Source organism: Dipodomys ordii, unplaced genomic scaffold, assembly GCF_000151885.1.
Source record: "Dipodomys ordii isolate 6190 unplaced genomic scaffold, Dord_2.0 Scaffold1, whole genome shotgun sequence".
Classification (NCBI taxonomy): Eukaryota; Metazoa; Chordata; class Mammalia; order Rodentia; family Heteromyidae; genus Dipodomys; species Dipodomys ordii.
Window position 1 is genome coordinate 22,495,728 of NW_012267217.1, and position 21,895 is coordinate 22,517,622.

Consider the following 21,895-nt stretch of genomic DNA (forward strand, 5'->3'; position numbering starts at 1 on the left):
CTTTGTATGTCCCCCCCCCCCACAGTATAACCCCTGTTTTCACTGTATTTGATGTCAGTATAATTTGTGGAGGGGAAGGGGAAAAACAAATCGCTTAAATAGGGATACAGGTGGACCCATTGCAACAATGAGATGTACAGGTCGTTATGTCGAAAATGAACTTTACAACTTTGGTGCAGGGGGAACGGGGAAGATTGGGTGGGGGGGGCGAAGGGAGGATGGGAAGGGATGGGAAGGGGAAACAAAGGAGGAGGCAACAATGCTTGATAAGAATTGTACTCATTATCTTGCCCATGTAATTGTAACCCCTCTGTACAGTATTTTCACAATAAAAAAAGCCAAAAAAAAAGATTCCCCCTTCTCTTACCTTTACCCTAACACTGCTCCCCCGAATTGGCTACCTTTCCAGGGAGAGCATACTGCAAGTGCCACTTTCAAAAATGCCCACAGCTGGGCACAGGTGGCTCACACCTGTAAGCCAAGTTACTCAGAAGGCTGAGATCTGAGCATCATGGTTCAAAGTCAGTCTGGAGAGAAGTCCATGAGATTCTTATCTCTGCTTAACCACCAAAATCCAGAAGTGGAGCTGTGACTCAAGTGGGAGAATACCAGAATTAAGTGAAAAAACTAATGGATAGTTTCTAGGTCCCAAGTTCAAACTCCAGTATTGGCACACACAGATGCACGCATAAATGCATACACATGAAATGCATAGCATGTGTATCTGTATGTATATATGTACATATAAAAAATTTAAAGCTACTACTGTAAGTGGCAAGTGTTATTGCCATACTCAAGAAACCTAAGGTCTGTGAAGCAGGGGCTGGTGGCTGGTATACTGCGTTCTCTTCTTCCAGTACTGGGCACAATGCCAGGCACATGTGAAATGCTGAGCAAATACTTGTGCAGTGACTGGAATGATAGGTGAGCACATCACTGCCTTCATTTCCACTCATTCCCAGTATCACTATGGGTCACAACATGCCCAAAGAGCTGAAGAAGGGAGGAAGAAATCAGTTTACTGAACACCTACTATATACAGTTTTAGCACTAGACAGGCCACAGAGAGGCTTGTGGGTCATAATAACAACTGGGCTTGTACAGATTTTGCTGAATTAAGCTGATCTACCAGAAGAAAATTGTAAGAATAAATATAAGTATGACATAAAAAAATAGGAGGAACTGTAATAAATCTAAGACAGCAAGATTTCTCAAGGGAGAAACACAAAAAAATCAAACCAAATTAGGTATTTTCAGACTGTATTTTATCTTCCTTTCTGACACAGGTTTCTGTAAATTACGTCTTGACTGCATTTTATATCTTCGCATCAATGAAATAATCATCAGGGAGACAGTTTCCTTGGCTTCTCCTGGCTGGCTCGGCAGCGTTATAAGGAACGTAGAGTGGATTTTCTCTTGGAGGCAGCCAATTTCCTAAGCAATTAAATGCTGTTTATATTCCACACTCTGTGCTTGGGTTGAAATTGTCAAGCTTGATATTACCTGACTGTTGCCTAAGATGGATCCTCAGCTAGTTCATTCTACTGTAACAGCCATCTATTAAAATTTCCAATCTGTTTGCACCTCGAGGGATCAAGCAGTACTTGGCAAAGGTATGGCTTCTGAGTTTTGCAAATTATACCCATCTATATAAATATACATTTTTGAAATGGCAAGGCTTGAAAATTACTCTACCAAATTGACATCCCAATCTGCTATCTTCCAAAAGAAGAGGCAAGTTCTGTGTTCAGCTCTGCCTTCTGAAAAGTAACATAATGGAGATGCCAAATTTTTATGAAATTCCTCCACGAGGTGACTGAAGGTACTAGGTTTTGTCACTTCAAAGTGTGGACCTGACAGGATACAGCTTAGTCCGTGTAGCATAAGATGCTACACTGCACACTGCACACTGAATGTTAAAAAAATAAAAGTGTTTGTCCAATGAGCAGACCTAGTTGGGAATGTTGTTCTCAATCTGGACAGTCTGTATGATTTCTAGATTGAATAGAGGTGAGAGGATGGCTGTATTTACATTGTCTATGCTTTTGGTGGTAGAGACAGCCATTGCCTATGTGCCTACATGTATGCAAAAAACTTTCTCAGAAGAGCAGAGCATGTACCAAAAGTGTCAGCAAACTACAGAAACACTGTTGTGAAGGATCAGTTCAGGGTCAGCATGGGATTAAAACAGGAAGCACAGGACTTGTATACTTTTGTTTTCTTTTCTTAAAACATAGAATGTCATTTTTGTATCTTTCCAATATAGGTATCAGGTGGCTTGTCACACATTTTCTTTAGTGATAACATCTAATACACAGAAATACACCAGCTACATTATAAAACCCTCTCTAAAAACCTAGAACCATCACTAACCCCCTCACATCAGAAATCTATAATAGCCTCTCCGTTGTTTATAGGAAAAAAACCAAAGCCAGCAACAACCATCTAGGATCCACCATCTGGCCCAGATACTTTTCCAGCTTCACCTTGTTCTACCAGTAGGGTGTACATGGTAAATCCTCTCTTCTTCCCATGTGTCTTTTTTCCAAGGGCTCCTTCTTCAAGTTAGAATATCTCAAATGCCCCTTTTTATGTTGGGAAAGCAATCTTATTTAGCATGCCATGTTGAAAATCTGCATGCTCTATGAAAACTTGCCTTGGAGTTTTCAACATGTGCACACGTACCTATTTGACAGTCTTGTTACTGGTTTTGCTTCTAGTAACTTGTAGATGTCTGTCTGTGACCATTTTGGTGTATGTTAGCCCAATAGCACCCATTTACCTGAGGAGGGACTGACCATGATTTGCCTACAAAATGTCTAAATGTCTATATGCTGCTCATCTCACACACTTGGGTCAATACACACACATACACCACCACCACCGTCATCTTGACTTCAAAACCTGGTCTTTTCCCCATCATCACTGAAGTTCTGCTGGGCATGTAGTAAGGTCTTCTATGTGTAGTTATATCCAAAAGCTTGGAAGTCAGAGGAGGCCTTTGAAATCTTTTGGGCAGGGAAGTGTGTACACTTACATTGCTACATCTGTAGGTGTCTGAAGGGTCTCCATCTCTGTATTTGTGTATCTGTGTCTGTGTGTGTGTGTGCGTCCATGCGCGTGCCCGTGTGTTCCAGTACTTGGGCCTGTGCCAGTACTGGGGTGTGAATTTATGGCCTCATGCTCTTGGTTAGTCTTTGCTGCTCAAGGCCAGTACTCTACACTTGAGCCATTTCTTTGCCTTTATCAAACACTTCCACCTCTGGAGGGAGGGATCCAATTCTAGGCTTCTCCTCTGTCTTCTGTGGGCCTCAGTTCAGGGCCCAGTGTGCCTCAGGAGGGCACACTCAGGTGGAAGTGCAAACTCCACAGGGGACACTAGGAAGTGTGGCTGGCTCAGTGGGAGCTAACTAGAACAACAGAGGACAGGCGATTGGGTGTAGGACTGCTGCTGCCAGCTCTCTGTCACCTCATTCACCGCACTTGGTGGAGTGACAGTGCACACATTCCTGGGGCATGCAGGAGAAGGGGCTGGAAAGGCCTGGGTCCTGCTGAAGCCCAGCAGTCTGCAGATTCTAGGTTGTTCCTGCTCTCTCGGGGGGGAAATCAACAGATGAAGGGACCGGAGAGGTTTCCAGAGCTGCGGCCTTTGGAGATGGCTACGTTTATCTGTCAGCGGGCAATGTAGCTAAGGCAGAGGAAGAAATGCCAGCTGTGAGACTGCATACCTTTCAGCTTCTCAGCCAACAGGGCGGCTTCGTGCTCGGAGTAGTGCATGATGGCCGGTGGGGACGGTGGCCGGAGCCGGTCCTCCTCCAGCTTGCGCCGGTGCCTCTCCTCACGGGCTCGCATCCTCTGCTTGCATTCCCACTCATAGAAGTCATCTCTGGCCTGGGCAAAGTCGACGTGAAGGCGGCCAGAATCCTTTTTGTCTGTACTTGACCCTAACCGCATTCGGTAACCTGAAGCAGCGGAGAAAGTCTGGTCACAATGGACACAACTTTGGGTTCGAGCTTTACCCAATGCTAAGCAAGCACAGGTTTATTTCTCTGTGCTCAGGATAGGACATCTTTCCCCTAGGAGGTAGAAAGGCTAATGGCTTCTTCCCATCCATCATGAAATACTGCTAAATTAAGCCTGTTACAGGTCTGGGGACAAAGATCGTTCCAGAAGTGTCTCAGAGAATTTCTTACCATGTACCAATTACTGTCACCCAGAAGATGACCTCAAGGAAAAAGATACTAATTGGGCCCCCTTCTTCCCTCTGGTTTTCAGGAAGCTCAGAAACATATTTGACATGTAGTGTGTGTGTGTGTGTGTGTGTACATACATGTATATATATTTCTTTATATGGCTGTGTTTTGTATTTGGAATTTACTGTAACTCTATTGCATAAGCACTCAAAATTCTTTCTAGAAAGAGGTGGGGTATGAGCACAGAAAGAGCATCTGTGATATTTAAGGGGATCTACAAAGTAAATGCCAGAACACCTCACTTGCAGGGTACTGCTTCATTCCTCTAGGAAAGGCTGCAGTTGAATTTTCTCACTGCAGCTGCAAAAGCCACAATTACTAGGGCAATTTTGCAATATTGTTTCATTTCCACATACCCTCTGGGACACTCAGGAAAATATTTTACCTTCTACCAAGAGATCTGGCTGTTGCCTCATTCTCAGCCTGCAGCACCCATCTGGCACGCAGGGCCATACAAATTGTCCATACAACCTTTGAAGCCCCCCCCACCCACCCCCACACACAGTAGATCTAGAACTCTGGAGGATTTACTTGAGCTAACACACTTATAGAGATTATGAGCTGAAACTTGATCTAAGACATCAACGCAGGCCTGAAGCCAGCCAGCCAACTTCAAATGAAGAAGACTTGACTTTGAGGTTGCTCTTCACTTTGGGGTACTTTGATTTTCAGAACATAAATTCAGGTCCCAGAAGGAACTCAGCTGCTAGATGCTGCCAGAGAAGAGAGCAAAATAAGCACTTTTGCCATGTCAGGCTTTACAAATGAAATATACAACTGTAAAATGCTGAGTTGTGTTGTGTTGTGCTGATGTTTGGGAGCTCATGGTAGTTTGGATGGACTGTCTGTAGCATTCTGGGTTAAAACGCAGCTGCAAATCCCTATAATGGCCAACTTTTCCCCAGTAGGGCACTTCACACCTTTGAAAACTTACAAATAAGATACAGATCTCATATCTGATGCTTCAAGCCACTGAACCCTTCTCCTTCCCAGGCTTCCACTGTGTATAGTAAAAGGTAAAGACATAACTGCACTGATCAACCATGCAAACAGCCACTCACTAATCAGCAGAACTAACTGCTAGATCAAAGTGTGCCTTGGTTGTGGAGGACCATGGAACATGAACAAGTGAGCAGGCCACAGTGATGCACAGAACAGCTGGGTGGCAGGACCGGCCTAGGACTGGCCACTGTCCAAACTGGCTAGGCAACTTTCCCCTGCTCACATCCAGAGAATCACTTTCCAGACATTTCTGTTCCAGATACACCTTCTCTTTCACCAGAACATCATCATTACAGCCTTAAAAGAGACCCTGATGAGGCTGAGACTAAAATTAGTTTGGCCGTCAGATGTGAATGCGGTACTAAAATTAGACCTTCCAGCTGGGCTTGGGCTTGCAGAAGCTTGATGCAGGAAGGGCAGCTTGCCTCCTTCCTACCCCTTCAATTAGTCAGCCTTTCAGATTGTCTCAGCTCTGGAGAGCTGAGGTGGTAGAGCCAGGGACTGCCCTCTGCTTAGACAGGGAAGTTGCAGGTGAGACCTGTGGTGGGACTTCCTGCTTCTGCAAAAGACAAGGAGCATTGAAGCAAAAGTAAAGGAACTCCCTTTCGCATGTCTAACCTCGGGGCTGTGAATGACCTTTTGATTGGGTCTAAGCATTGAATTGTGTTCATGTTGAAAGGAGCTTTGATCTGCTCTGAACCTCTCATTGAATGAGGTGGAATAAGCAGAAGTTTTATTGATAAGTTATAGTTTAACATAGTGACTAGAACTCAGGTCTCCTGGGCAGGGTTTGCAGAGAAACAAGAATCAAGCCTTCTTTATCACAATCAGGTACTATTAAGAAATAACACAATGTAGAATGGGTGATTATTTGTTCTACATTTCCTAATAGTCCTGGTTGGTGAGTGTAATAATTCTGCAGATGAGTATGTAGAGGCTCTGAGGAAGGTAATCCAGTCAGGGCTTTGAACCCCAGCATTACACTCTCCAGACCCCCATAGTCTGACAACTGTGTGTGCGCTGCAAAATGTCTTCAGTTCTGTTTCCCTTTCCTACTAGGGAATACTCCCAGACTTTATTTTCTTTTTCATATTGTAAGTTTACTGGAATAAAGGTTTTTAAATTCTTCACATTTCTATGTAACTCAAGAAAGTCTCTGAGGTATTGCAACAACCTCAAGGCTTCTGGGGTTTGCACAGAACATCACAGCAATAGAAGCAGACTGCAGAAATTAAGTAAAACCTGGCAGTCATATTCACACATTTTTTTCCTATTGTTTTCCCACCATTAGCCATTAGCTTTGCCTTGGGAATAAAGATGGATATACAGGAAGTAGGAGACTGAAAACTCTTGCTGGAGCATGAGGAAAGACCAATAAATTAATCTAAAAATATGCCCTTTTAAAAGCCACACATACACCAACACTAGCCTTACTATTCTTAAATTTGGAAAAGGACTTGTTGACAGATTCCACATACTTCAACACCCATGAGTGGAAAGCAGTCCTACACTTAATTTCAACATTGGAAAAGATCTTGCATAAAATCTGACACCAAAGAACAAGGATGGTGGAACAGATTTAAATGAGGGATGATGCTAGACCTACCAGGGGCCCACGAAGTACTTTCCTGCAAAGAACGGATCTTGCTTTGGTACCCCCAAGGTGGTGAAAGGGAATTCACTTTTAAAAGACTGAAAGAGGATTCCACCCAAGAATAATAATGGTCCTCAGTACTCATAATATTAGCTTTTATCTAATAAGCACTTGAGAGCATTAATTAAAAACTCAATGGAATTTCTAAAGACTGGATAGTAGGAAATATTTCCTGCAGCAAGGTCCATGAGGCACCCTCTTATAAAGGTAACAGAGAGTGCCTCAAAGCTGAGAGGAAAAAAAGGCAGAATTCCTCCTTCTCCAGCCCCAAACCCACCAGAACCTTATTGTGGACTAAGGCAAAAGGAAATAAGTTCACATTAACATCACAAAACATGACAAAATGCCCAGAAAACCCCTTATGTAAAGCAAAGTACCAGAAAGGTAAATGGCTTTATCAACCATGAATTCTTCTGCAAAGCGAATGTGACAAAAATTCTTCTTGCTCTTTCGGATAGCTGTGATATCACCACACTGCTCAAAGACTTCTTGAATGATTTCTTCAGTAGCATTCTCTGGTAATCCTCCAACAAACACAGTCTTGCACCCAGGAGGTCGTTCTCTTGTGGATGGAGGTGGAAGATCTAATATCACAATGAAACACAGAATTTTTTTTTTTTGTCTTTGATTTACTGACTTTCTTTTTCCTGGTTCACTTGGCAAAAGTCAAGCTTTGCAGTTACTTGCATTAGACTGGGTCATAGTCAACTTTTATAGAAACTTTTATTTTCCTCTCCCCTCCTCCTCCCAACCTTGATTCTTTGTGTTCATTTTCGCATAGCCTGTCTATGCTTGTCTGTGAACAAAGGTGATGCACATGTTAGCATAATTTCATTTTTCCTTCATAACACAGAAGCTTAGGAAAAGGGGAGGAAAGGCTTCACAAAGTACAAAACACGATGAAATGACAACGTGAAGAAAAACCTTGGCTTGTTCTCTGCTTTGTCTTCTTGCCAGATAAAAATGCAGCATCGTAGAACACAGAAGCGTGACCCAAGAAAGCACGCACAATACTTACTTGGCAAGCAAGACGCTGTGCCTGAAAAAATACTTGGTTATTATTCGCATTTAAATGAGCAAACTATTAAATTTGGGGGAGGCTGTATAAGAAGATAAAATGTATACTGTCACAACGTTTTACCTAGTTTACATGTAGATTACTAAAGCAATCTCTTGAAAAAAAGGCAACACTGATTAATACAAATTTTTTAAAATCCTAGCTATTTAAGTCCATAACCCCAGTTATTTGAGGGTAAATTAAAAAAAATTCCAGTCCATTTACTTCATATGCAATTTGGCCCGGAAGTTAGGAGATACAGGTTCTCCTCTCCTCAAAAATTGTTAACTCCTAAGTTAATTTAAAGTTCCATCTAGCAAAACACATTTCAGACTTTTTCTCTCACAGTTGTGAAGATAGATGGAAATGCTTATCTATTTCACACCGTTCTCTCGGAAATACTTGACTCCAATGCATGCAAAAAGATTCTCAATGCTAGATATAAACCCTTAAATACTCCATACTGATTGAACTCTTGGCAGACACAAGGATATACCCTGTATATTTGCTCTAATCTAGAGACAGAAGCATCTGAAGAATAATCCTTTTTGTACATGCCTGGGTGAATCACACCTGAAAACAAATACAATGCAAATTCAAATAAAAAAATTTAAAATACCAAGCAAAGTATTTCTTAGAGTTGCTACTCACTTGGATTTTGAGGGAAAAGAGTACAACTTTTGCAGTGGATTATTTCTTTGACAACGGCCACTTCTGTTGGTGGTGGGGGTGGTACCAGGCCCAAGCCTGGTATCATGGGGTTAATGGGGGTGATTCCAGTCATCATGTTGAGGCCTGGATCAAAGCCTGGGACACAGATTGAGTCTGTGGAAAAACATAAGATAATATTTGTAGGCAGAACCTTAAATCCATTTCCATTGCTGGTTTTGTTATTATTTTACAAAGATTATTTGACTTTATGCTCCAAGACTTTCTTTTCCAAGATTTTCCAGTATAGCATTATAGAAAACTGTGACAAAAGGGAAGGGAGAGAGGAGATGAATATAAAACTGGACAAAAAGGAAATCATATTAAATATTAACATGGCAAAAGCAAGCACAATGTATTAAAGTGTAAAAACATGCACCATGAAGCTTTGCTATTACCATGAGCACGGTTTTCTGTTTCTTAACATCAGTGCATTGTTTACATTGTCTTTGAGACAAAATGTGGGCTGAAAGAATATTATTTCATTTTGAAGGGCCTGTGAATTTGACACTCAGCCTGGTTTTTCAAGGGGTCTCCTTGCCCTAGCGACCTAGATTTGAGAAAGTTCAATTGACAAGTGTATACTTTATAATCATGACTCAAGTCTCACCAACCTGTTTCTTTCAGAGTAGGGAAACTTCATTGAGAGTGATTATAATTATAATGATGGGATAGACACATGCAGGCTTAAAATTAGCTAGTAAAATAATTAATTATATTGGATCTTCACATTTTTCTTATTAATCAATATATAATTGCTGTACCTTTCTGAAATGTTTATACATAGAAAAACAATAAAAAATTGAAAGAAACATGTTTTCTATATAGAACACTAAATTTTCTTTTTTTAAAAAATGAAAGGATGAAGTCATTTTTATTAGCAGTTTTTCTTCTTGGGCTAAGTCCATGATAAAAAGACAACAAGCAAATAGCCATAGTTCTTTCATAACAGCCTTCATCCCTCAAAGACTCTGCCATTGTTTTCAAGCTGTATACTCTACTGGCCACTATCTGGAGGGCAGCAGGAAATATTTTGTGTTCTGCTAATTTTCAGACAAAGTCTCAACAGTGTCATTCCTCTTCACTAGTATTGCTTCTTGTAAAATAACTTGTCCAGAGCATTGACATCTTAAGCTACGAAGTGTACTGTGCACCCAGTATAATTGTGACCCCAGCTTCCAGAACTTGCTCATGAGTATTTGCACCCTTTTTTTGTCGGTTGTGGGGCTTGAACTCTGGGCCTGAGCACTGTCCCTCAGCTCTTCAGCTCAAGGCTAGAATTCTACCACTTGAGCTACAGTGCCACTTCCGGTTTTCTCGTGGTTTATTGGAAATAAGAGTTTCACGGACTTTCCTGCCCAGGCTGGTTTTGAATCGTGATCCTCAGATCTCAGCCTCCTGAGTAGCTAGGATTACAGGCATGAGTCACCAGCTCTCAGCTAGCATTTGCACCTTTAAAAGAAGGGAGCAAGGATGGGTGGATGTTCAACATACTAAATTCTCTTTAAATGTGATAACGAAACAAGTCATTTCAAAGGTGATATAGAGAATTTGTTTCTTTTACTAAGATTTCTATTATCAGAAAGATAAAAGATGACAAATATTTGCAAGGATGAACAAAGAACTGGAATTCTTAATAATAACTCTGTGGGAACATAAATAAATATAGGCATCAGTAGAAAGAGTTAAAAACCGAACTGCATTATCATCCTGCTATTCTATCGCTAGGTATAAAGCTAAAGGAAATGAAATTATTATGTCAAAGAGACATCTGGGCTGACATGCTCACTGAAGCACTGTTCCCAACAGCCAGATAATGGAATCAACCTAAAAACGAATTGCTATATAAACACGGAATACAATTCAGCAATATAAAAGAAGGAAGTATCTTTTTACTTGTGACAATAGAGATGAGTGTGGAGGATAGTATGGTAAATGATAGTATGGTAAGTGAAATAACCCAGGTACAGAAAGACAAATCTGCTTTCTTGAAATCGAGAGGGGGGGGAAGAAAAAAGACAGAAAGAAACATGTTTATTAAATAGAAGTAGAGAACAGACTGTTTACAGGAGGCTATGATGGGTGGACAGGGATGTAATGGGACCATGTTGGTCAAAGGATGCATAATTACAGTTAGATAGGATGATTACTTCAAATTGGCTGCAGGAGATGGTGGCTATAGTTACTGATAATGCATTATATTCTTGAAAAATGAAGAGAGCAGATGTTAGGTGCTCTTGCCAAGAGAGGTGATGCCTTTGGCAATTAGCTAGACTTAGTCATTCTTTAATGAGTATATATACTTCAAAAGATCATATCATATATGATAAATGCATACAATTTTGTCTGTCAACTAAGAAAAGTAAACACTTTTGAAGAGCAGGAGTTGTTAAAATATCATCCTGTATTTGGACATTTATTATTTGGACAATTACAGGACATTTATTCTGAGGAGTTTTCAGTTTACAGTAAACAATACTCTCTATGATGGTATGCTAATATCCCCACATATCAGTACAGAAACTGCCTACAGAGGACCTGGTAGCCCTCTATCAGTCAGTAAAGAGGAACCTTCCTTCTTAGATCACACTCTCCTATCTTCTTTCTCCTCAGATTAGATCATTCCTGCTCTTTTTCATGTTCTTCTCTTCTGTGGGTTTCTCCTGTACAGCTGTGCCTTAGCCCTCACATGGCTTTATTCACACATACCTGTCCTAAATGATTAGGTACGCCCAGAGGCAGTGACAGCTCACACTTACTAACATTTACTGAAAAATTCAGATGATAAAGAGAGTCTATAAAAGCTTTTCTAGGGAATGGTACTTATCTACTTTTGCCATTCTTCCTCTGGATGAACAGACAAACAGTAAGATCTTGATCTGTAATCCCAAGGAAAAATGTGTCCCGGTTAATTTGATGGCATGCTAGTAGATTTCAGTAAGTTTCTTTAAAAAAATGTGTTAGAAACTATAGCAAGAAAGAAAAAAACCACTTGTGTCCCTATCTTAGGGTTCATTTCACTTAACATCATCTTATCTAGTCATGTGTACATAGCATTTGACCTTTTCTGCTTGTCCCAGACATATACTAGTTATTGCAAATAAGGGAAACCATAGGATCCATGTTTCTTTGGGCCTGGCTGATTTTTTTGTTTCTTTGTATGTTCCTTCCTCATAGTATAACACCTGTTTTCACTGTATTTGATGTTGGTGCCCTGCATCTTGTATATACACTTCTCTAGCTTGGGGAGGGGAAGGGAAAAAACAAAATGCTTAAATAGGGATACAGGTTGACCCACTGTAACAATGAGATGTACAAGATACTACATTGAAAAATGGACTTTACAATTTAGGTAGGGAGGGTGGGTGGAGGGGGCTGTGTAGTTGTGGAGGTGGGAGGGAAGGAAGGGTAGGGGAAAAACAAAGGAGGAAGTAACAATGGTTGATAGGAAATGTACTCATTACCTTGCTCATATAACTGTAACCCCTCTGTACAGTATTTTTACAATAAAAAAGTATTTTAAAAATGTGTGTATATATTTTTAAAAAACAGCCCTAAATGTGCTAAGTGCCAACTAAGTATTTTCTTTCAAAATGGTCTCTCATACCCATTCTAGCTAATTCCTCAGTGATCATGATTCTCAGGGTCATTATCTGGGACAGAGGAAGCTTGATTAGATTCTCCCGGAAAGCACTGGCATGCCAGGACTCTGGGATTCTGTGCCAATACTGTTCACAACAACAAGATGTACAAAGAAGGTTTAATAACAACATGGACAAGACTCATGCTCTCATTATTCATTTAATCCTCATAAAATTTCATCTTATGAAAAAAAAATTAACATTGCTGGGTGCTGGTAGCTCATGCCTATAATCCTAGCTACTCAGAAGGCTGAGACCTGAAGATCGGGGTTTGAAGCCAGCCTGGGCAGAAAAGTCTGTGAAACTCTTATCTCCAATTAACTACCACAAAAGCTTTAAGTGGAGCTATGGCTCAAGTGGTAGAGCAGTAGCCTTGAACAAAAGAAGCTCAGGGACAGTGCCCAGGTCCTGAGTTCAAGCCCCAGGGCTGGCAAAAAAAATAATACTTAAAGTAATATAAGTAAAATTCCCCACAAAGAAAACAAATAGCAGGGTCAGGACTAAGTACTCAGTCTCTGCGTATTTATTTAAACATGGATGAAACCTGACTATTGCAGAGTTTCCACTTAGAATGACCTAACTCATTAGTCACCTAACACATGCAACTATTTCCCCAAAATTTATCCTGTTAGTCTGAATGCCAATTATAAAGAAGTCCAGAAAAGAACAGCTTCTGACATACGATCATTGAAGAAATACACTAGCTTCCAAGGTGAACACATTAGAAACTAGAAACACTGGCTATGGGATATTGTAAGTCTTGTGCTTTTCATTTGATCTCATCTGTACATAGGCTTCATATGTTTTTTTATCCTGGCCTAGTCCTCACTATTCTTTGCCAACACAGATGATTTAAGGATGAAACCATGCAAGACTACAAACCCTGAAATCTGAGCTCTGTACATTATTGTAAGCAGATGTTCCCCACAAATAAGATGAGACATCGTCCACTTGCATTCTCCTTTAGTCCTAACAGATGCTTGTTTCCTGTCTGGAGGCTAAATAAATACATACAGATTCATAAATGGGCTCCAAAGACAGTATTTCTGAGCAAAGTGCTTTAATATACAACAAAAGTTCCTTTGCCTTTCCTGAGACACCAGTGGAAGAATAGAGTAGGAGGTTTAATGAAATCTGCATGGTGAGTGCAGTAGCTTAAAAAGTGCTTTCAAGGGAATTAACGCCTAAATTCTGTGAGACCTCAAAGGATCTGAGATTCAGTATTTGAGCAGAGGACAGAGGGAGGAATTAGTCATCTTTTTTTTTTTTTTAAAGAAGAGACCATCATTTTTTTAAATAATTAGGAACAGATGGAAATTATTTTCTCCAATAGCACAACAAATATTATGGACTAACTCATGAAAGTCAAAGCAGAAGCTTTGAAATGTGTAGAAGGACACATCTTTAGGAAATCGGAGGTAAAAGAAACATAGCTGCTAAAGAGTCAGCTCCTGGTTTGTTTGGCAGCGCTACCCCCTGTGAACATCAGAGATAATGAGTTGCCACTGCACTTTGGGTAAAGGAGGACAGCATACATTGCAGCATGAAAGGATCCAATTAAGTACACAGTGGAGTTTTCCTTTAGAAAGCATAGGAGAGAAAGGCTTGTTTACGTTAGACTAACGGCTTGTCTTGCTTCTCTCCCTGTTGATGGTTCCAAGCACAGAGGCAAGAGGTGACACTCAGCACTGATTCTTTTGGAGTCCAGTTAACTGACTCATACTCCAGTGTTGGACCAATGAGAGGAGCATTTTATTAGGGGGCCATTTGAGGGGTTTATGTTAGGATTTTTAGAGAGATGGGAGTTGAATGAGCTCTTCCATGCATTTATTCATACATCTAGTACTTCTTGAGCATTCACTACTGCCAGGATCTGGAATCCTATAGGTAACAATATGAATTCCTCATTTGGGAAATTTCAGGGTTTGAGGTGAGAATAAAGTTTGGGCTCCAGGTCAAATATTGAGTACAAGTGCAAATGGCCTTCCAGGAAGGAAGTAACCTTTAGAGACTGACAAGCCTGGGGAACCCTAAATAACTTGCCATGGTTACCGCAGTGTACATGTGACAAGCCAGCGACCAGGAGCTGCTGGGCTGCAGGCATCTTGTAGAGCAGAAAGGACCTTGGCCAGGCAAGCTGTAAGTTTCTAGCTGCTTCTCACTGGAATGGCAGCCTGTATAGGTTAGTGGTGTGCTCTGCCAGCCAGACTCGGCAAGACCTGCGATCCTCTCCATCTTTCCTTTCTTTAGTCTGCTACCCTTTAGCAGGGACTTAATCCTGTTCTGCCCCTTCTGATGGATATCTTGGTAAAAAAGAGTCTCCTGTTTTGAGATGTAAAACAGATCCGACTACAAAGAAAGGCAGGTGGGGCCTTTTGCCAGTCAAGGCTGCACATAAGTAGGTCAGGTGAGAACAGGAAAGCCAGACTGGGGCTAAAGGGAAAGAGACAAGTTGTCAGTGCCAGGAAAAAGCCTGGCCCAGACAGCAGAACGCAGTGTTCCAAGAGAATAATAAGTGGAAAGAGAGAGTAATCAGGGTAAATGGGGGAGCATCTTAGGGCTCATCCTGAGCAAATGGTTCCTGACAAATGGCTAAGGATACAAATGGTCAGTCACAGGCAATACAATGTCCAGCTGTGTGGTGGCACCAGGGCAGGGCCTCTTTGCAAGTCAAAGCGCCCCAACCATCCTGGTCCAGGCTCTTTGACTCAGTCCATGGGAAATAAGTATTGGCATGACATCTCATGGTCAAGAACTTAACCTCAGGCTTGAAAAGCAAGACAGAATCCAGACAGCAGAACAAAAGCCTGGTGAAGGTGGCAGATAGCCCAGTCCTTAGACTCAAAGCTTGGGGAAGTAGATGAGATATCTCAGAGGGTGGGGCTCCAGGGGTTTCTTCCTGCCTGAGACTAGAGACATTCAGAGATCCAGGAAGAGCCTAAGTAACTGCGAGGTCCTAGGAGTTGTGGGAGGCAGAAAGAAAGGCTAGAAAGGCCCTGACAAATGTGCAATAGCGTCTCTCCTTTCTCTAGCAGAGCTATTGGCTTAAAATATAACCCGTTATCTCTTCCCTCTATAAAGAAGCCACGTGATACCCAGGGGCATTTGTTGGCTGGCAGTTTCAGATGGAGAGACTTTCTCAGAGCAGTCTCTAATTGCAACTGACAAGGCTGCTCTTCTATACTGTCATGAAGTGCACGAACTGTTCAAGTAATGGTTCTTTTCATTCCATGTTCTCCTTTTCTCAAACATTCTTTAAAAGCCATTTTGTAAAAAGCAGAGGAAAAGTCATTTTTCAAAAAGTAATCTTCAAGTCAAGGGATGATAAAAGGCTGGCCAGTTTCTTAACCTCTCTGGGCTTTAGTGTGAACATGAAGTTGGATCCCGGGCATATGGCAGCTACTACATAGTAGGCTCCAAGACCATCTGGTAAAAACATCAGTATGTGAAGAGCCCATGTCCCAGACAGACCTGAGACCAAGGCCAGGGTATGCAGTGCATAGGCTGTGTGGCTTTGGCACACTGAACTAATCTTGCTAAACCTCAAATATAATAACTGTAAAATATGGAGAATAGGTATTGTTTAATGTTATTGTGAGAAATAAATGGGATTTAGAAAAATGTTTAGTGTGTCCTGCAAAGGAAAGTCCTCAATAGATAGCAGTGGCTGATTAAAACACTGACAAATGTGTTTATCAGACATATTTATGTAACCTTATATACATCATTAACATTAAATGCACATAAAAAATCATAGAAATGTAAGATTTGGAACCAACCCAGATGCCCTCAGTAGATGAATGGATCAAGAAAATGTGGTATATATACACAATGGAATTCTATGCCTCCATCAGAAAGAATGACATTGCCCATTTGTTAGGAAATGGAAAAACTTGGAAAAATTCTATTAAGTGAAGTAAGCCAGTCCCAAAGAAACATAGGTCCCATGGTTTCCCTTATTTGCAATATCTAGTATATGTATGAGTCAAGCGGAAAAGGTCAGATAATGTGATGTCAGGAAAATGAACCGTTAGATGTGTATTTTAATGTTTTTTTTCTTTCATGCATGTGTTTCTAACGCATTTATAAGATTATCTCTTTGTTGCTTTGTATGTCCCTCCCCCACAGTATAACCCCTGCTTTCACTATATTTGATGTCAGTATAACTTGTGGAGGAGATGGGGAAAAACCAGTTGTTTAAGGATACAGGTGGACCTGTTGCAACAATGGGAAGTACAAGTTGTCATGTCCAAAACGAGCTTTACAAAGTCAGTGCGGGGGAGGGGGAAGGGGGGAAGGAGAAGGATTGGGATTGGGGGGGAGGGGGGAGGCTGGGAAGGGATGTGAAGGGTAAACAAAGGAGGAGGCTGCAATGCTTGGTAAGAAATGTACGCATTATCCTGCCCATGTAATTGTAACTCCTCTGTACAGCATGTTCACAAATAAAATAAAATTAAAAAAAAATCATAGAAATGATCTTCCACACACATGGAGCACTGACAAGATGTTTTGCTGGATGTAAATATAAGTCATACCTTCATGGATGTGACAGGCCAATGACTAAAAACAACATAATAGAATATGAAAACAGAATATAACACCTGTTGTGAGATATTAAAATAAGGGGTGCTTTCTATAAAAGTTATGAGAAACAGTATTGTAAAGGATGAAATGTGTCCTCTCATGAGAAACAGTATTATAAAGGATGAAATGTGTCCTCTCACAAAAGACAGTAGAGCACCTAAGCCCGTGTACCATTAAATGACTTCATTGGAAACAGGGCCTCTGTGAATATAATCAAGCGAAATTTTGTTACTACAGGATTAGAGTGGGCCTATCTAACATGATGTGTGTCCTTATAAGAAGAAGAAAATAGACAAATGATAGAAACAGAGAGAATGCCATGTAATGACTAAAGTGCAACTGCAAGTCCACAATCTGCAAGGACAACCAGCAGACTGGAGAAGAAAAGAAAAAAAAGTATGAGACATGTTTTCCTTAGAGCCAGCCGAGAGGAAATGGCCCTGTGGACATTACAATTTCAGACATCTGGCCACCAGAACTGAGAGTGAACATGTTTCTGTTATTTTAAAGTACTTGGTTGGCTCTAGGAAGCCAATGGGGTGGAGGTGGGGTGAGAGGGGAGGACAGGGTTAGAGAAAGGATCCTGGAGGAAGTTTGAGCTGACCTGTGTCTTTAAAAAGATGATTTCTAGATATTCAATGTGCAGGGACAAAAGGTAGCCCTTCAATGTCCTTACTGGAATCTAAATACAAAGATATTCTCTGAGAAGAAATGTTCCACACCAAGCCCCAGGAGGCCAAATTGCTCTTAGGTTTTTCCCTTTGTGAAAGAAAGAAAGAAAGGAAAAAAATAAAAACTGACGGTTTTTCCCTTTGTGAAAGAAAGAAAGAAAGGAAAAAAATAAAAACTGACAAACCCTGAAGACTGCTATGGATTTGTTGAGAACAAATCAGCTACACAGATTACACGTTAACATAACAGTGTACTTTATAAGATAAGTGAATGCCTACAAGCCGGATCTTTAAGAAAGGGAAATTGAAAATGCGCCTGTGATCTTTCCAGAGAGATCCAAAGGCAGAGAGGTATGTTTTCCATTTAAACCCAAGATGTATATCCTGAGTGTGCTCCAGAAGCCGTGCTGTGCACGCTTTATAAACAAAGACCTCATTCGGTCAATAACACCCAGTGTTTCCTTGACAGGGGCCAAAAAGCACTGGTGAATGGGAAAGCAGCTGTCAACAGCTAGTTTAAGTATTCTTGACTTAGGCGAGGAGATTTGTGTGTCCATGTTTGAAAATATGACATGATACCAAGTGAAGACAATTTCAAAACTTCTGATCAAAACTGGCACAGAGAAGAGCTGCTTGCTCAAAGAAGTGTGTCAGATCTTTCCAGCAACCAGCACTGGGCTCACAGGGTCTTTGATGGGGTCTTACCTCTGGTTTCACACTTGCTCTGCCAATTGCACAGGTTGGTGGAAGTATCTGACACCTGTTGCCACAGGTGGATGGGAATCAAATTACTGTTTTCTTCTGGCAAGTGCCTGAAGCTTGGGCTTGGTACAGAGAACCTGTCTGCGTCAACTCCCATCCTCTGGTTACATGGTTAGCTCTTTGCTGCCACTAAGGTATTCCTTATAATTATTCTCCTCTTTGTCTTTGCCTCAAATGTGCTCCATGGTCCTTGAGCCCAGGATTGGAAGTAAGCCCTACCCTATGTACGTACATTTGCAGCTTTTTTTTTGCGGGGGGAGGAGGGGCTGTATACAAATCCACTTGGAATACTGTTCACCAGAGCATGTATTTCTTTTCAAACTTAGATTGTTGATTTCCAGTTTGGAGAGCCATTACTAAACCTCAGGAGTACACATGAATGGGATTACTCTTGCCTCCTTGCGTTGGAATCTCAGGTGTACTACATTAGTTCCCTGTTCTGTAACCTGGTATTTTCCTTGTTTCTATGTGTTGTCTGAAGTCAGCCACAGCAAACTGTTCAGGGAGCCCTGGCATCTTTCCTCCCCAAGCCAAATAACACCTCTGAGAAGTTTATATAACTCAAGGTTTTGGCTATTTCTTTATGGCCACCACCCTTCCTTTCAGTTTCTAGCTTAAAATTTCTGTAAGCAACGATGATATCCAGTGACATGCTAAACCCACTTAGAGAGCCCTGCCTTTGAAAAGATTTCTACATCATCTTGTTAGTTCTTGTGGCTAATTTAGGTTCCCATTTACTCTCATCTAGAGTACTGAGAAGGACTTTATGTCCCCTAAATCTGCAGCTTCTATATCATCCTCCCTGTTTCTCTCCCTGCCCTCCTCCCACTCCTGTCCTTCCTTTATCCTGTCTCTCCCCAAAGGAGCCTTCTCACATCCCTGGATCTAGGATTAGTCACCAAAGCCCATAGGAGACCCAGGAGAATAGGCCCTAATTGGGGCCTCTAAATGACTTCTTTCTAACTTCTCATTAGCCAATGATTAATTTTTGCTCTATATGATGTTATAGGACTTTGTACAGATATATCATTACATAATGATTGGGGGAAGAGGTAGAGATAAAAAGACAGATCAGCTCTTGGTATTTTCTACTTTGCCCAAACTGACAAGCTCATGGCAATAGGCTAACACTAACAGCAAAAAATTTTTGAATCTTGAGAAATGTCTGAATATTCAGTCAAGCACCTTAGAAGTACTTTAATATTTTTTACCTACCTATTTATACATTGATTTTCTAGGGCATGGAGACATTCTAAGTAAATGTTGAAAGATTAAATAATTCATGTCAATAAGTTCCTTTTTCATGTCAACGTCTCTTCATTTGAAGTTAAGATAATAAGCTGGTCATTTCTCAATGACCTAGAGCCCATGGTGAGTCAGCTGGCCATGAAAGTAGAGTCTGGTGTTCTACAGCATGTAAGTGTCTTTACAGGGCTCTTATCTTTGAAATCTAATTCTTCCCAAGACACTGATCAGGAACTGAACATCTCACTGTATTTCTCAACCTCTCAAGTTCAGTTTACAAAAACATTTAACAAACAACATCTCATAACTTCAACAGCTCATAAATTTAAGGGGAAAAACTTATTTAATATTTAACTTCAAGGAAAACATTCTGGTCATGTTATTTTAAATGATTTATATAGATTTCAGCATAAATGTACTGCTAGAAGGGGTTGAGGTAACATGGAATTTGTCTCTTTAAATAAGATTGACATAGAGTTGTAGACTTGGAGAGAAAACAAAGCTTGTTTTACAGGTAAACATGTCAGGAGTACTCCTGAGGGGAAATGCGAATCATGTGTGGATTTCCAATCACAGACTCATCTCATGCTACTTTAGCTTTACTTGTAGATGCAGGGGTAAGGAGAGCCAGATGATCCCAAGGTCCAATCCTGTCCTTGTCACAGACCATCACTTTGCAATTAATAGTTAAGTGAATGAAAGAAATGACAGCATTTACAGAATGTAGAGCTCAGATTAGAGGGAAAAGAAAAAATTATGCTTATTTATTCACTCCACAAGGTCCCCACATAAATTCCCATATGATTGTAAGCAAGCATTATCTGATATTGTTTACCTTATTACCTGAACAGTAACAGCCATGAGGTTTTTGGGTTTTTTTGTTTTCGGTTATCCCACTAATACCCTTGGGAAAGGATGATGTTACTGTACTTGTCAGGCAGTGCGAATACAAGGCATATGGAGAGAAGGTGGTCTAAGATCACACAGGAAGGACTAGTCTTCATACACTCATTGGAAGGTACTTATAGTCAGACTTCTTACACACCCTCCCAACAGTTGACAGCTACAAGAACATAAACTTGTCCTTAAAAAAAGTGTGGGGGGGTGCCCCAGGGAGGAGGTGGACCAGAAGATAAGCAGAATCTCATTCAAATCCAAACTGTAAGTCAGCTTGGGAGTGTTGGTAAAACTCAAGATAAGATAAATTATCCCATGTCACAGGGAACACTTCAGTCTGAGGCCTAGGTAACATGCAACCCAATCAAAATAAGTCAGAGGTAGCTTGTGATAGATAATGTGCCTTCTTGGCATGCGTAAGGCACTGGGTTTATTCCCTGAATCAAAAGACAGACAGACAGACAGACAGACAGACAGACAGATAGATAGATAGATAGATAGATGACAGTTAAAATTTAAGAGAAGGAAGCATAGCCAAATGCATTACACACACACATATACAATGGCCTGAACAGATTTATTATGTATATGATATGCCCTGTAGTTTCGAAAACACTAATGCCAACCTCTACTCTTCCATAGCCTGTCATTTCTGGTGAAATTTTGAGCAATCCCTGTGTTTTCAGAGAAATAAGCTAAGGGAGAAATAATGTAAGTAACAAATTACCATTTGAAACTAACTTCGTTCTTTTAGGCTGAGAGTGAAGTACTTCTTAGAAAAACAGCCGTTAGTACCTTGTTGACAAGGCTTCCTTCCAACATCAATGCCTCTCATTAGAAACGCTGAGGACTAATTTCCTACGTGAAAAACAAACACACAACATCTCCCCCTTCCTGTGAAGGTTCTAAGGTTCATCACCCAGAAATCCATTGTTAAATTATTTTCTGCCCAGTTAAATCATCAAAGAATGTTTTTGTTCTTCATTCATGGGTAGTCCTCTCATTCTCATTCCCAGACACATTGGGTTTTGAATGGTTCCTGAGCCTTTCTGCAGTCATCCTTTAGTACTCAATAGGCTGCTCCTCCTCATATCCCTTTAAGGTTTTCCCTCCTCCACAGGTGAATAAAGACATTGAGGTTTGGAAGTCTGAAGGCATTCCCCCTCACCATCATGGCCCCCTCTGTCCTAACCGAGCCTGCTGCCTACAGGGTGGCCAGAGGATTCCACAAGCAGGGAGAGACCTAGAGACACACGTGGGGTTCTGACAATATCCACTTTACTTTAGAATGCTCATTGCAGTGATCTCATGAGTGTCAAAATGTATGGCGGACATTTATGTGCTGACAATTTACAAACAAGGAATCAATACACAAATGTAAATTACAGTTAGGATTTTTTTTTCTATTTCAATGGCCTTTG

At 40.9% G+C, this 21,895-nt stretch overlaps 1 protein-coding gene across 1 annotated transcript in view; it reads right to left on the reverse strand.

Moving 5' to 3' along the window:
* The window catches only part of Enox1 (ecto-NOX disulfide-thiol exchanger 1), a 279,670-nt gene that overhangs the window by 139,606 nt on the left and 118,169 nt on the right, over positions 1 to 21,895 (reverse strand). Inside the window, exons 4-6 of the mRNA XM_013027584.1 lie at positions 8,618 to 8,791; positions 7,287 to 7,493; positions 3,729 to 3,962 (exon numbers count right to left, since the gene is read on the reverse strand). Of these exons, the coding sequence (XP_012883038.1) occupies positions 3,729 to 3,962; positions 7,287 to 7,493; positions 8,618 to 8,791 (615 nt within the window). The remainder of the gene's footprint in view (positions 1 to 3,728; positions 3,963 to 7,286; positions 7,494 to 8,617; positions 8,792 to 21,895) is intronic.